This window comes from Magallana gigas, chromosome 3, assembly GCF_963853765.1.
Source record: "Magallana gigas chromosome 3, xbMagGiga1.1, whole genome shotgun sequence".
NCBI lineage: Eukaryota > Metazoa > Mollusca > Bivalvia > Ostreida > Ostreidae > Magallana > Magallana gigas.
The window spans coordinates 26560013-26575328 of NC_088855.1; the positions used below are offsets into that span (position 1 = coordinate 26560013).

A 15316-nucleotide genomic window follows, 5' to 3' on the forward strand; every position below is an offset into this window, starting at 1 on the left:
GATACCTGACTAAATGCTCCACAATGGCCACAATACAGTAATAGTTCTCATTCGGTAGGTCATGTAGCAGTTGAAGAAAGACTTTTTCTTTAGCATCTCCATCGTGCAAACCTGAAAAGTAGAAATCCAGTGACGTAAAATCAACTTTCCTCCTAGCTGTGGTATGACAGACATACTCTTGTGGGTAATTTTTGTGACCCATCCAAAAGTTACATACTGTATAGAATCAGAGAGGAATTTTCTGAGTGGAAAATAAGATAGTTAATGACCCTAGCTGTTTGGTGATTGCAAAACTTACTAAGCATATGACCCCCCCCCCCCCCCCAATTGCTCACCTGAGCAACAAATATCATCAGATGAAAGTATAATGCTAACTAAGCTTTATTGTATACAAAACAATCAATGACATGTCTTAATTTTTCTAGCTTCCAATGGCCCCTTTCCTAGCCCCTGGGGACATAATTTAAACAAAATAGTTTTGATATTACAAGCTATTTGGTTATTGAGAAATGGGTTTTTAAAACATATTCGACCCTATTTTCATTCTCTCCTTTGAAAGAGGCCTGGTATGTTATTTGAAAGAATTACTTGAAAAACATTTACTTTGTGGCAATTATTGAACAAGGTAATGAAGAAGAGGTTGAAAATGTAAAGCATTTACAGATTGACAGATGAAGACCCGGAAAAAAGGTGATCAGAAAAGCTCACTTTAGCTTCCAGCTGAAGTGAGCCAAAAATAGTTGTGCTGTGATAAACCATGTTCCAAAGAACATGTACGTAGAAATCAATGAATCTTTCAAACAAATATAGTTAGAGATATTACTCTCAGTACCCGAGGTAGTGTACATACCGATTGAATCTACAAACTGCTTGTAGCTGGCCTCAGAAAAGAGAGGCTCTGGGAGCTCCCTGAAGTACAATTTGAGAACCCCAGTCACAGCATGAATATCACTGTCTCCAAGGAGATTAACCCCAGCCTTCAAATCTATCAACAAAAAGATACTGATTATAAGAAACTTGAAATAGCTTGAATATCATGTGATGATGAGATAATAGATCTATTAATTATATATAGTTATTAGTCAGTATTAAATAAAAAGGCAACATTCTGATTTACTACCTAAAGCACAATCCATGTTATACAATGCACAGAGCACTACACATATTTATATGTATAATTAAAGAAAACATGCACACAATGTTGATTTGCAATAACATAATGAATATTGGTTACAAAACTTTCCTTTTAATACACACACTGCCAATTAATGTTTATCAAATCAGAGCTTTCATTCATCTATCTACTGAACATTACACACTATCAGATTATACATAATGCATTAGTTTTAGATTTATTTTTCTTCATTCAAAACCTCATTAAAATATTGTCAGTTTTACACCATGATAACAAATATGTACACGTCTCATCCGGCATGACACTCCTAGAAACCTGCATGTCTATAACACGAAATCCTTCAAATCTCAAGTTTCTTTTTTGAAGTTTATTTTGGTTAAACAATTTTCTCACATTAGAAGCTGGAAGAATTAGATAGTTAAAGAAGGCAAAAGAACTCGAGTGGCAAAGTGGATCAAAGTACATTTATTTTAGAGAGAGTCTAAAATGTTTGTTTTCTTTTAACAAATGCATGTATATAACAAATTTCTTTAATTCCAACCCTAGAATTAGAATACATATCCGTATTGATCAAAAGACTACAAATGATGATAAAATGTCAATTTTGGGTCTCATATCTCTAAAATGTGTTGAAAAAATTATTAATTTTGTATTTATAACAGTACCAGTATTTAATAGATTCCTTTTGTTTTAGGCCGTGAAAATTGCTGTCTGAAAATCATGCTCGCCAATATACATGTACATGTGCTCATATGTCCCTGAAGAATTGATTTACGGGTACATGACAGAAAAAAAGCAATAACAAGATGGAGATGCAGAAAAAAAATATATATATATATACAATTAAAAAATATATATACTGTATACGTAATAAGGCATGTTATGAAAGTTGTGATTTACATCTGATGATTGGATGATTTCAACAATGTTGAAATTCTTCATGTACAATACAAAAATATGACATCAAATGAAATGGTATATTTTTAGATACTATTTTGGTAAAGTGATTACATGTATAAGTAATTGCATCTGAAAACCAGCTGATATAGAAAAACAAAGTACCAGGTAATACTGCTGGATAATGTTAAAAGGGTCCAAATCCCACCAGCTATGTTTGCATAGTTAATGTTCCATCACAACGTACATAATAAATGGAAAATCCAACAAATACTCTTCTCTATTTAGTGAATTTTAAAACCATAATTTGACTTTCTAACCTCACTACAGTTATCATGAAGGTGTATCGTTTCTCCATGATAAAGATATAATCATTATGAGTTGTCTATCAGAAACATTGAACTCTAAGCAAGCTAACTCCATCATTCATACAAAAGTCAAATGCACAGTAGCAATGATGTGATTATTGAAGCCTGTGATTGCCGTCAGACATAGGAGCATTCACTGAACAGCTAATTGTAGATATTATAAGACATAAAAAAGAAAGATATTTACAGACTGGCACCCATTTACTGTCTAAATCTGAAAATGGTGGAGAGTGTGGTCAGCTTATAAGTGGATATATATATTTTTCATACTACACACTCACAGTGTACATGTAAACAAATCCAATCAAATTTAATCCACAACTTCTGAAACTGATTTTCTATATTTGTCTCTGGGAGCATATGATATATATATAATGTCTTTGTATTTTCTTTTAATTACACATATATATATGTAAGCATTACAACCTAAATGTTGATATTGAATTTCATACCTTCAATGGGTAATTTAGAAAATATACCATAGATATTTTAAAGATTCAAAATCCATTGAAAGACACTGTGTTCAAATATTTACAATGTTATATGTGTATTTTATATATAGTTTATGGAGAAATGTAGCTGCATTATCAGAATATCATACATGTAGATTATTAAATACACATGTAATACATGTATACCTGGTAAGCAATAGTACAGACATAAAAACATGTACAGTCCACTATATAACTGAATTATTCATATAGTTGGCATGTTATTCAATTAATCATTATGTTCGTGAAGTTTACAATAATATACCATTAATATACCATAACCTATTATTCTTATACATTGTATTTATATAAATATATTTACTTCTTAATTTTATCTAGAACTACGCATGACATTGTACTGTATTTGAAAGTAAAAACAAGAAGAAGGCCAACTGCAGAGATGAAGAGATCCCCAAACTGCTGTGTTTTGTTTGGTATATGTAAACTTTGTAAAGAATAAATGTTTTACTTTTGTCAAAGGCTTTCTTGATCCTCTGGATCTCAGAGGTCACTCCAGATATTCTGTACACTCCAATTTCCTCCATCCCTTTAAAAAACACAAAGCAAATTGATCACCTATCCAAACAATTTCTAATGTTCTGTGAACAGTTCAAACCTTTATTACCAAATTATCTCTTTGCCTATCCAGGTTTGGGAAATATTTTGCATTGTAGTATAAGTTTTCTCAAAACTTAAATTTGAACATTGAACATGTATCAAAAAGAATTGTTAACCAATCTAATCAACAAGTCTTAAGTAGCCTGTACTTGCCTCTAGCCTCAACTTCCTTTATGCATGCGGTGACAAAACTTGGAATTGTTTTTCGTTCACGACTTTAAAAAAAAAAAACGTCAATGGATTTTAAGCATTTCAACATCACATCATCGTCTGAGTAAGTTACAGCATACAGCATGTTATAGAGTTACAATGTCATCATGCAAGAGTCTTGATCACATTTCATTTACTTGTCATAGAATTCTCTTCATCAACACTGATGAATAATTATATTAAGTAAATGTGTATTAAAATATAAAAACTGAGAACAAAGCCAATCAGATCTTAATTATGACAATCAAAAATTGATATTACATTAATGAATATTTGTTGTGTTCACTTCTGTGATAAGTTTACAAACTGATCCTTATGATAAATTAAATATCACATTTATTTAATGAATTTTTATAACATGACTGTTCATAATAGTCTTTAACCAATCGAATCTTACTTGCAGACTATTCCAATCTTTGTTCCAAATAGTCCCCCCTGGATTTTGGAGGGAGACCTCTTGAGAGTTTTGGTGGCTGGAGTGTGCCTGACTGAGATCATCAGAGATAACTGTAGGGAAAAACATCTCAATGTATCATGCTTGATAAACATTTGAACTCTTGGGCTCAAAGCTAGTGTACTGGTACATTGTATGTTGCTATCCCTAATTAGTATCTGACACAACATCCATTTATCTGACTGGTATTTACACTAACATTTCCATGAATTAATTGATGAAAGAATGTTTTCATGAAAATAATGATATATATACCGTGTTCATGCTTATCTTCTGCTCTTTGAAACTGCTACTCAGCCAAGCCCTGCTCAGCTGAAAAGAAAACAAGAGGCCCATGTGCCACATTGCTCACCTGAGGAACCATAGGTATGATGAAATCAGCTTAATGGAATCATAATACAAACTGTCTGGACAATGTTGTATAATAAATGTAGATCCCGTATATATAAAAATCCATTTTTCCCCTTGGATATTCATATTATTATTATCAATAGTCCTTTTTCTGATAGGATTATTTTTTATAGTCATAACACATGTTGAGCATTGCAGTTCTCAAAAAGATCTGAAACAATTGTTTATGTATATGGGATATAAACCTACATCAAACTCTGAACCCCTTGTGATGCCCAAGAATTGTCAAGGGGCCAAAGCCTACACAATTTAAAAGAATCGCTCGGCTGATAAGTTTCTGAGAAAAAGATTTTTAAAATTTACTCTATATAATATATAAATATATATATATAAAATTTTTACCCCCATTGTGGCCCCACCCTACCCCCAGGGGTCATGATTTTCACAATTTTGAATATACATTACCCAGGGCTCAAGGTAGACTTTTGGACAAAGTCGCCAAATGACACCCTACTTCGAATTTAACTCGTCATTTTCAAATTCAGGTCGCTAGTAGTAAAACTTTGTGTAGCATTAATATATCTGCATATTTTCTCTCTGACATTAAAGCTGAACACCGCTTGTAAATAGGCACTGTCACACAGGTACCTGGTATATAAACCCTTAGATTTCGTTACACCCGATTGCACACCTGAAACTTGTGGCCGAAATGAAGTATTCCTTTCGTAGTCTTTGGATTTTATGCATTAATTCTTATTTTATGTGCACATTCTGTTTGTAAACTATATTTTGACCAGTTAATTTGACGTTAGTATTCTCCTGGCTTGAAAAAAGTGCGTAGAAGTTGATAATTTCATCGCGACCAAGTAACACGGCAAGGCAAGATGTACATCTACACAGGTGAGACCTCTACAGCGAAATACAACCTGTAAACAGGTCTGCAGATTATATAAGGGTTGTAGGGATAACGGTGGTGAAAGAGAAATATGGCGGACAGTGCCTATTTATGAGCGGTGTTCAGCTTTAAATATACTGTAGAAAATAATAAAAGAAGTATATTGTTGAAAAGGTTTTTATTTATTGCATGTTTCACATCTGGCCAAAAAAAAAATTATTTCCATCGATCCAGTCATATCCGTCAAAAATGACACATCACATGATATTTTCTGACACTAGTAGTTTTTCTTTTACATCGATTCTAGGGAGTCTACTAAATCTCCAAAATTGTACATTGTTTTGAGTGGATACGTAAAAGGAATACCTCGTACGAAGTTTTATCACATTGGCGTAGCAAAATAAGTTTACCTTCACATTATGTTAAAGTCTCACAAATGTTACTAAACATATTTGTTTCATGCAGTTTTGCATATAAATCTTCCATTGGACAAAGTCTCTTCTATGTATAGATGAAACATGCCACGTTGTTTAAATAGTTCGCCATTTTGTTCATTTTGAAAGATTTTTGAACCCGGTGTAAAAAAATTTTAAACGAACCAGGCGGATATTTTTGGTCACCAAATGGCGACTGGCTTTTAATTTAAGTCGCAAAACCTGAATTTAAATTGCATATGTGACCTATTTAGTCGCAACTTCGAGCCCTGTTACCTGAAGATGCTTCCACACAAGTTCAGCTTTCCGGGCTGATTAGTTTCTGAGAAGATGATTTTTAAAGATTTACTCTATATATTCCTATTAAAAAAATTCCGATTCCTCCTTATTGTGGCCCCACCCTAAACCTAGGGGTCATGATTTTCACAACTTTGAATCAACACTACATGAGGATGCTTCCACACAAGTTTCAGCTTTCCTGACGAATCAGTTTCTGAGAAGAAGATTTTAAAGGATTTACTCTATATATTCCTATTTAAAAATTCGCCCCCCCCCCCCTTGTGGCCCCTACCTACCCCCAGGGGTTATGATTTTCACAACTTTGGACCTACATTACCTGAGCATGCTTTTACACAAGTTTAAGTTTTCCTGGCCAAATGGTTCTTGAGATGAAGATTTTTGAAAATTTCTCAAAAATTTTCAATAATTCCTAATTAACTCTCCTTGAAAAAGGGCATTGGTCCTTAATTTTCAAAACTTTGAATCCTCTTTGCCTAAGGGTGCTTTGTGCCAAGTTTGGTTGAAATTGGCCCAGTAGTTCTTGAGAAGATGTCGAAAATGTGAAAAGTATACAGACAGACAGACGACAGACAAAATGTGATCAGAAAAGCTCATTTGAGCTTTCAGCTCCGGTGAGCTAAAAATGATATAGGGTAATTTCACCATGCATCGGACACCTTTGGATTTTTCCCTTTGTTTACGCATCAAATATCGTCCAAATATAAATAAAACTTGTTTTAAAAGCTACAGGTTTTCCCATTGCTTAATTATTGGAGAAAAAATTGTGAAATTGTTAAAAATGTAGAAAATAAAGCAAATCAATGAAGTGTTGAACTATTTCACCATGGATCGGACAATATTTACCAAGCATCGGACAGCTATAGCAGTGCAGTAGAGATTAAAAATAACAACATTTTCTGGTTTTAATGCAAAAATACAAAGGTTCGGAAATATTAATTTATTCAATTGCTATTCATATTTCTTTTAATGTAAATCCTCAAATCTACATATAGGAATTTAGACTATAGTGCTTCTGTTTAAAGGAATATTTATTATAAGGGGTTCTTTATCGTGCCAGCTCCTACAGGAACTTTGGACTAAAAAGGGTGTGTCCGTAAAACTCGATTTTTAAGTGGTTTGAGGAAATGTTTGTATCAATTATTTTTAAAATTTTTATTTTACTTCACATTTAAAGTATATCACAAGGAATGGGCACATAATCTCCATATTATTATTAGAAATCATGCAGTGAAAACCCTCCGATGCATGGTTAATTTGTGTCCGATCCATGGTGAAATGTACATATGGTGCAATAATGACCTTCACATTAACTGTTCAAATTTCTTGGACTTATTTTAATCAAATTTTGTTTCAAAACTTACTTCCTTCTAATTATTTTACGCAGAGAGTGCATTTTCACTAATTCACAATCAAACGCACAACATTCAAATAATGCTTTAGTGTAAAATCTTCGTAACTAAATTTTCAATAATGGCGTATTTTACGTCATTTTACGATGCCTATATTGCTATTTCTTTGACAATGTGACTGTCATATTCTTAATAATGATAAAGTTCATTTGTTCTAATTCAGGAATATACGAAACAACACATGAGCGCATGCACATTTATTTGTATATTTATAAACAAAGTTGTCCGATCCAAGGTATGTGTCCGATGCATGGTTAAATCACCCTACTAATATTGTTTTGGAGTTTATACAAATTTCATAAGTAACCAATTGGGTTTGTGTCAGAGTGCTGTTTGGCATCACTTTTTCTCCAATAAAAGAAATCAGTTTGTTTGCTTGAATCACACTTTTATCATGTAACAAATTACAAGTCACAAAAATCATGTCACAAGTCATAATTTATTTTGGGATATGACATTGTGTGTGTGTGCGGTGGTTAGGGTTTCTACCTCTAGAGCACTCCTCCCGATCAGCTCATCCTCCCCCTCCCTGTTGACAGTGTAGCACAGTATCCTGAGGGTCTGTGATCCCTCCAGCTCCAGCTCAAAGTCCTGGTCCCAGTTCGGCTCCGTGCTGTTAACACAAGGCCTGGTCTTAGCTTGCATGAAGAAGTAGCCATAGGAGTCTAGATGGAGTTGAACATATGTGTCTGAAATCCAAGAGAGGGCTTTACTTTATATAAATCAAAGTACTGGTGTGAACATAGCCAGTCCAATGTCCAATGATCACATGCTCATGACACACTTGATTTTAAATACTATTGAATCTGGAAAGCTTAACAAGAAACTTTGTTAATGGTTAAAAAAATAACCAATTTCATACTCAAGCTTGGATACCAATTTAATGACTATTGAATGAACATTTCAATATGGTACAGATTGACATCAATATGAATTATTCTGGAAAAACTGACCTGTTTATTTTATGGTATTAACAATACATCACATCCCGAAGATGACATTAAAAAGCATTCATGGAAGCAGAAACCCCAAAAACCTTCATTATGCTCTTTTTTCTTCAACAGATTTTGAATTAACCAAAAGTAAAAGAATAGTAATGAAATGATTTGCATAACTTTCTCTACATACCACAGGGACTTTCCAGTCCATCTAACTTGTGGATGGTGACATTTAGAGACCCATTCAACATCTCATCATCTGAAATAAAAAATTGGTTCTCATGTCACATTCTTGACTTGAAAATTTAATAGTTTTTTACATGTATATTTACATGCATGATAAGAAAAGATATTACAAAGTCATGAAGCAATTAGTCTAGATAGACAAGTTCAAGGAGGTACGGTAATTGATTTAAACCTTATCAACAATAAGATAATTAAGATAAGAAATGGCTGGGTTTTTTTTTAAATGATTTTAATTTTCCTTATAAATCAGCTATGTTGCTTTACTTAATTAAAATCAGAGACATAAATAACTAATTAATGTTATTTATGTCTCTGATTAAATATGACATACCTTTCTTCATCAAAACGCTCCCAATGTTGTTGACTTGGGGAAGCTGAATAAGATGCAATAGAAGAGATTGAAAATTTCAGAATTTATAAATTTAATTAAAATTTCATTTACATACATTCACAGGCTCCTATACAATATTCTGCAGTCAAACAATAGGACAAACAAAACCACAGTTTAGATTTTACATTAAAAGCAATGTGTAACAGGTTTTTTTCTTCAATGATTGGAATGTTCACATACCTGTTTGCTCTCATTGATCTTCGCTTGTACATCATGGCCACTTAGCTGCCTGATAATTCCACCTTTTTAGAAAAGACAAATAATTAGCACATAAATCAAAAATTCAAAATACCGGTAAATTAAATTATTGACATTTTTCTAAATTTAATCACCTTTTCACATTTCTTAGTAGGACTTTTTTTCAATTCATGGTTCGACAGTTTCCCATGCAATAAGAAGATACCTTGATATTTGTCTCTAAGCTCTACTAGCATGTCAAATTTACAAATTACTGGCACATTCCTTTTAGTTAATAAACATTAAAATTCATTAATTTGATTTAAATCAAAATGTTGTTATTCATGAAATGTCTACATTTTAAAGGACTTTGACAAGTGGAGTGTTTTGGACCTGGCGTAGATACATAGCTGGGAGCTTACCATGATAGTGGTTCTGTTGAGCCAGTACAGCATCCCTCCATTCCTCTCGTTCATAATCCGTAGACAGCAGAATGCAGTGATTTTTTGAGTCCTCTCTTGTTGTGAATTGTAATGGCAGATGAGGTGATGCAAGGATTAAAGCAGCTTCCTAAAAGACAATTTTAATCCTCTTCAAATGAAAATTTCAAGATTTACAAGAGGAACATGGTAATAAAAGAAATGGAAAATCTGTTGACTTTGTTTATCATCAATGCACAAAGAAAACCTGTATAAATCGTGTCTAAACTCCATTTCATTTGTCCAGACAGGCATTCATTTTTCATCACATCAAACTGATCATTCCAACTCCAAATACTCCTCCCAACACTTGAATTTATACAGCTTTAACTGTGTAACAAAATGAAAATATCGTTTTTAATAATCATACCTGCTCTTCAATTTTCTTTTTCAATTTTTCCATGGTCCTTGTTCCAGAGGATAACCAAGATGTTCTCTAAAAAAAAAAAAACCAGGAAACAATATTTGTGCAATATCTTCATTTATGCACACAAAATATTCAACTTAAGTTTAATTTTATTTAAAACTTCAATGCTTAGATCCAATAGCAGAGCATTCCACATTCAATGACATAAAACAATTCTTATGTCATCAACTTATTACTGTGATCAATAAATCTCGCAGTTGTTTGCTTGACTGATTAATAATGATTGATTGATAAATCATTGATTGAATACAATATGTAGTAAATTAATAAGCATATAAGCCATTTCACTCTCCTATGTATATTTACCTCTCCTTTGTCATCATGGATTTTCATCTCTTTTCGTAACTCAGCCTTTAGGCTGACTATCTTCTTCTTCATGCTTTCGGTATCTTCTTTGATTTGGAACACTTTGTCCACTAAAAAATGATCAAACACTGTAAGATGTCAACTGGTAGTCAATTTTGTTTGCTGTCATACATCAATACCATGACTTTTATCTTTATTCTGGAAAGGATCTATCATAATCTTGAATCACATAGATGTTGATAGATTATGCAGTCTTTACTTAACTTCTAAGAAATCAGAATTATACAACATTCCACAGACTGGTTTGTCATGTATTTTATATTTAAGTAATTTAATTGCATTCCAGTGACCTCTAAAGCTATTTTAAGCTAAGAGTGAGAAAATATGAAATCTTTGCAATAAGGAAATCTGTTTAAAGGCCAAATACTGGTAAATACAAATTTATAGAGTGTGAGCTTAATACATTTTCCTTCTTTCTAAATCAAGCCCCTTTCACTTCATTAACAGTCATTTAGTGTTTTGGATTTCCTTTTATCACCTCCATCCGTCATAGAGTGACTGGGAAAGCAGGGCCTTGAAATAAACTGCACAACTTCCTGCATCAAGTGACTCTACATGTTAAATTAGAGCAGCCTAGCAACCCTAACATCCAGATGTGTGTCATGTCCATTTCTGGGCAAAATTCATTTCTAACCAGGAAGGAAAAACAAATCTTGCGACTAGCCATATAAAGGCCAATTTCTCTACCTTCCCTTCGCAAATATGGAAATAAAATATTTGTAATGTTATACATTTTAATAAAATTTTAGGTGTACATCCATGCTTGTTGACTTACATTTGGTTTCCATGTTGATCTGGGGAACAGGAAGGAACCATTTCACTTCAAATACATTCACACGATTCCTGAAATATATGCTCTGATTTAACTAAATTTAAGATTAGTCCGGCTTTGCAAGATTATAAGGAAACTGTTAACCAAAGACCCTTTTCCTTGTTATATTTTGAGAATAACAAATAATATGCTAGTACTATAGATGTGGGGTTAAAATATCTAATGACAACTTAATGGCCTATCACACACACCTGCCACTTTGTTTGTGTTTGGTACACACAAGGACATCTGTGAATAAGAACATGAATCTCAATTTTCTAGAATTTCCGAACATCTCCACTACAAAGCCACTCTTTACTAGATGGTCCTCAATCTGCAATGTAGATTGGGTAATAGGTCATATGATAAGCCTGGTAAAGACTGATAATTTGATGCATATCTTACCCGTACTTTAAGTTGGTTGATTCTTTTATTTGAATTCATATGATAAAATTATCTCATAAATGTTAGAAGTTTTAAATCAATTTCATTTTAACTCTATGACAATAATATATGTCATAACAAAAACAAGATTTCAGAATAATTTCAAAGTGTGTTACTTTATATCCCTATATATATGGACTGGTATCGAAGTTAATATTGTTATAATTTTCAACATACTGCAACAAACACATCATTTCTTTTAATTTTCTACTTCTAAATTCTACAATTAACACCTTCATTAACCCTCCTCTTTGTTAGCAAGTTAGCAACAGTGATGTGAGCAATTCTGTGTCAAAAGGAAATTGATCGATGATTTACATTAATCAACCACACTACTCACTGGTATTAAAGGTTCAGCCGATGCATCTTCTACGTCATTTCAAAATACAATTATTATTTTGATATTTAAAAAAGCACTTTAATAGCATGCTAATTTTAGTCTTGGGAATGTTTGGTTTGGGTTTTGCTTATAATGACCAGGATTTCACAAACAATTCTGATGCAAAGGACTTACATTTGCGACTTGTGAATCTGGTTTTGTTGCAAAATTCTTCAGGTTGTGGTCAGCCAGATCCAAAGTCTTCATGAGTACTTTGTAATCCTCATGATCTTCAGGCGTATATTTCAGAAGGTCCTATATGTATCACACAGCAACAAATAAAGCTTATTTTACATATCAATCTTCTTATTATCTCTAGTAACTATTTTAATAAATATGCCAAATTCATTACTTTTTCCTTTTTGTAGAATGAAAAATTTTACTAGCAATCTAAAATGTTCACAAATTTTACAAAAACATGTACTTTTATACATGAAATGAATTTTTGTACCATAGTTTGGCATGTTTTCTATTGTTAAAAGTGTGGGTTATCTGTGCACCCAACACTTTTTTTAAAACTCTGCCCACTATCTCAGGTAAAAACAACATCAATAATGATGTGTTCTAACATGTCCATGATACCGCTTACAATAAGAGATTCCTCCAAATTAAAATTGTTAATAACTCAACATGAATAACTGACTCAAACTAAGTTCGTCGAATAAATCTCATTTGTAGTTTGAGACAAAAAAATATTGGCAATGGCTTTGTCAATATGACTCTATTTTAATATTCTTCTCCATGTGTGCAAACAATTAGAAAAAGGTGTGTAAGATGAAATAGGGGTATCATGTAGAAAGGTTTTATAGAAAGTCAATCACTTGATAGGAACGCGTTTGAATAGAAAACTTGTTTTGTGGACAAGGTGATTAGCTGCGGCCAATCAGATTTGACATTTCTTCATGGTTTTGCGACATATATTTCTCAACTAAATTTTTTTTCTTGCTTATTGGTTGATTTTTTAAAGTATATATATGTAGATGTTTATTCAGCCATTTTAAAAGACATATACACATGTATCATTGATCTAGAGTATCAAATAGGATTTTAAAAAGAGTAACAATATCATCATCAATTTAAATCTAGTAATTTCAGCAGAAGGATTGCACAACTAAGGGTTTGTAAACATAAAATTGTGTTAATAAGTTTAATTCTATGAAGCAAGTATTGATACTAGAAGTTGGAAAATAAATAAATATCGAATAAAAATATGACATTGAGCAGTCAATCTATTCTTTAGCTATGAATTTTTTTTAAAAATACAGAATAATTTTAAATGTTTATCTGTGATAGAAAATCATTTTAGAAATTCACATAGTACAATATACATACACTACAAACACATTGGTACCATTTAGTTTACGGAAAAGTGCACCCTCGAAAACTGTTATAACTAGGTACAAGTAACTTACCCCATATAATATCATTGATTATGTGCAGATTCCCGATGGGCATGGCCTTGTGACACTCGGGAGCTACGCTCCCTTGTGTCATTATGACCACGCCTATCGGACATCTGCACATAACCAACAATATCATATGGGGTAACTTCATTTGACTTTCACTACTTAAACTTATACACACAAATAAAGTCAATGCAAAACAACATGATATACCACTAAGACTTATTGAGTTGATCAATCAATTCTAGAGCAAAATTAAGATATCTCAATGCAATCTTTGCTACTGGGATAACACTTGCTATAAAGTTCAAGCTGTCTGCTTTCATCTAATACCTACATGTATGACTAGAGTGTTTCTCTGAAGCCTCTGTACAGGGGTAAACAAAAGTTCTACAAACAAAACAAAACATCAGATAAAACAGCACCACCTCAGCTAGATAGTTCAAAAGAGCGCTATAGAATCTACCAGCAGAGGTCCTTATAGATTGAAAGTATAGCTATAGGGTTCTGCTTTGTTTCAATTGAGAAATAAGAGAACTTTACTAAGACTGAACATATTAAACAGTTATACATACATTGGGAAAGTGCTTTGTACATGTGCAAACTGTTTGATACTTCTACAAGTTTCTCTTTATTGTAGGTGTGATTGCAATGTCTATGTAATATATGTGATAATACATATGTGGATTATGCAGTGGATTTTTTGAGCTAGTAGTCTCTAGAATTACCTTGAAGGGAATGCTGGCCTCCCAAAGTCAATCTCTGAAGAAAAAGAGGGAGAAAAAAATGTTAATATGACTGTCAGTCTAGCTCAACCATCATCGACAATACAATAAAGATACAGATAAGTGGTCCCTTTAGACATACAATTGCAAAGTAAGAATAGATCTACATATTCCTTTAATAAAATATTAAACGAAAACAAATGCAATGAAAATTTTTGATTATGCTGGCATATTAAAGGTTTAATGAACACTCAGATATACAGATGAATGTCTATCCCTACTCAAATTACTTGACTTATCTACAGTAAAATTTCAGACATGCATAATTTGAATTTGACATATTGAGAGTGATGTGTAATTATGAACAGATATAGCTGACTTTACCACAGCGGTAACAAGCTTTCGGAACTCCTCGTTACTGTTGCTACACTTTTGTATACATTCTGCTGCTTCATGCGTATGATTGACATATTTCATGTACATGGGGAAATACACAATCTAAAAAAAAGATTGAACACTTCATATCTCCTCTAATTTTGCAAGTTAAAATCAAAATTTTGTAAATTAGTCATCAGCTTTTACTGATATGGCTTCCTTTTCTTACAAAAAATAATTATCCTGAAATCTTTTTGAGCTTGAGAACGGTTTCCAAATGAAAATCTTTAACTCACTAATTCTTTAAACGTATCTCCCACTTTCTGTGTGTCTGACCAAGCGTCCACTTTGGCCTGGAGTTTGCTCACAAAGTTACTGTGCTGGACGTGGATCTCCTCCACCTGGTAGAACATGGTGGTCACATCCTCCATTGAACACACTGGTGTCTCCCGCAGGTTCGTTATCTGGTTCTGAATCTTTCTTTTCAGCTGTCATCAAAAGAGGAGAAAAAAAACCACCAAATTACAGCAAGACTTTAAGACAGTTTGAATGTCCATTAGTAGAACACAAGAGAGAGAGAGAGGGAGAAAGAG

General features: G+C 32.8%; 1 protein-coding gene across 2 annotated transcripts in view; it reads right to left on the reverse strand.

Annotated features, from left to right (window-relative positions):
• Window positions 1-15316, reverse strand: part of LOC105322891 (active breakpoint cluster region-related protein) — a 30792-nt gene that overhangs the window by 2659 nt on the left and 12817 nt on the right. The window contains exons 4-24 of one of the 2 annotated variants that reach the window (XM_011421793.4): window positions 15020-15211; window positions 14733-14846; window positions 14352-14385; window positions 13961-14013; window positions 12356-12475; window positions 11610-11731; window positions 11362-11429; window positions 10527-10636; window positions 10164-10229; window positions 9737-9884; window positions 9318-9379; window positions 9078-9120; window positions 8691-8759; window positions 8052-8251; window positions 4429-4485; window positions 4117-4226; window positions 3663-3724; window positions 3361-3438; window positions 2588-2614; window positions 851-985; window positions 6-111 (exon numbers count right to left, since the gene is read on the reverse strand). In XM_011421793.4, the coding sequence (XP_011420095.2) occupies window positions 6-111; window positions 851-985; window positions 2588-2614; window positions 3361-3438; window positions 3663-3724; window positions 4117-4226; window positions 4429-4485; window positions 8052-8251; window positions 8691-8759; window positions 9078-9120; window positions 9318-9379; window positions 9737-9884; window positions 10164-10229; window positions 10527-10636; window positions 11362-11429; window positions 11610-11731; window positions 12356-12475; window positions 13961-14013; window positions 14352-14385; window positions 14733-14846; window positions 15020-15211 (1976 nt within the window). The remainder of the gene's footprint in view (window positions 1-5; window positions 112-850; window positions 986-2587; window positions 2615-3360; window positions 3439-3662; window positions 3725-4116; window positions 4227-4428; window positions 4486-8051; window positions 8252-8690; window positions 8760-9077; window positions 9121-9317; window positions 9380-9736; window positions 9885-10163; window positions 10230-10526; window positions 10637-11361; window positions 11430-11609; window positions 11732-12355; window positions 12476-13960; window positions 14014-14351; window positions 14386-14732; window positions 14847-15019; window positions 15212-15316) is intronic. The other variant, XM_011421794.4, reaches the window with a different exon arrangement.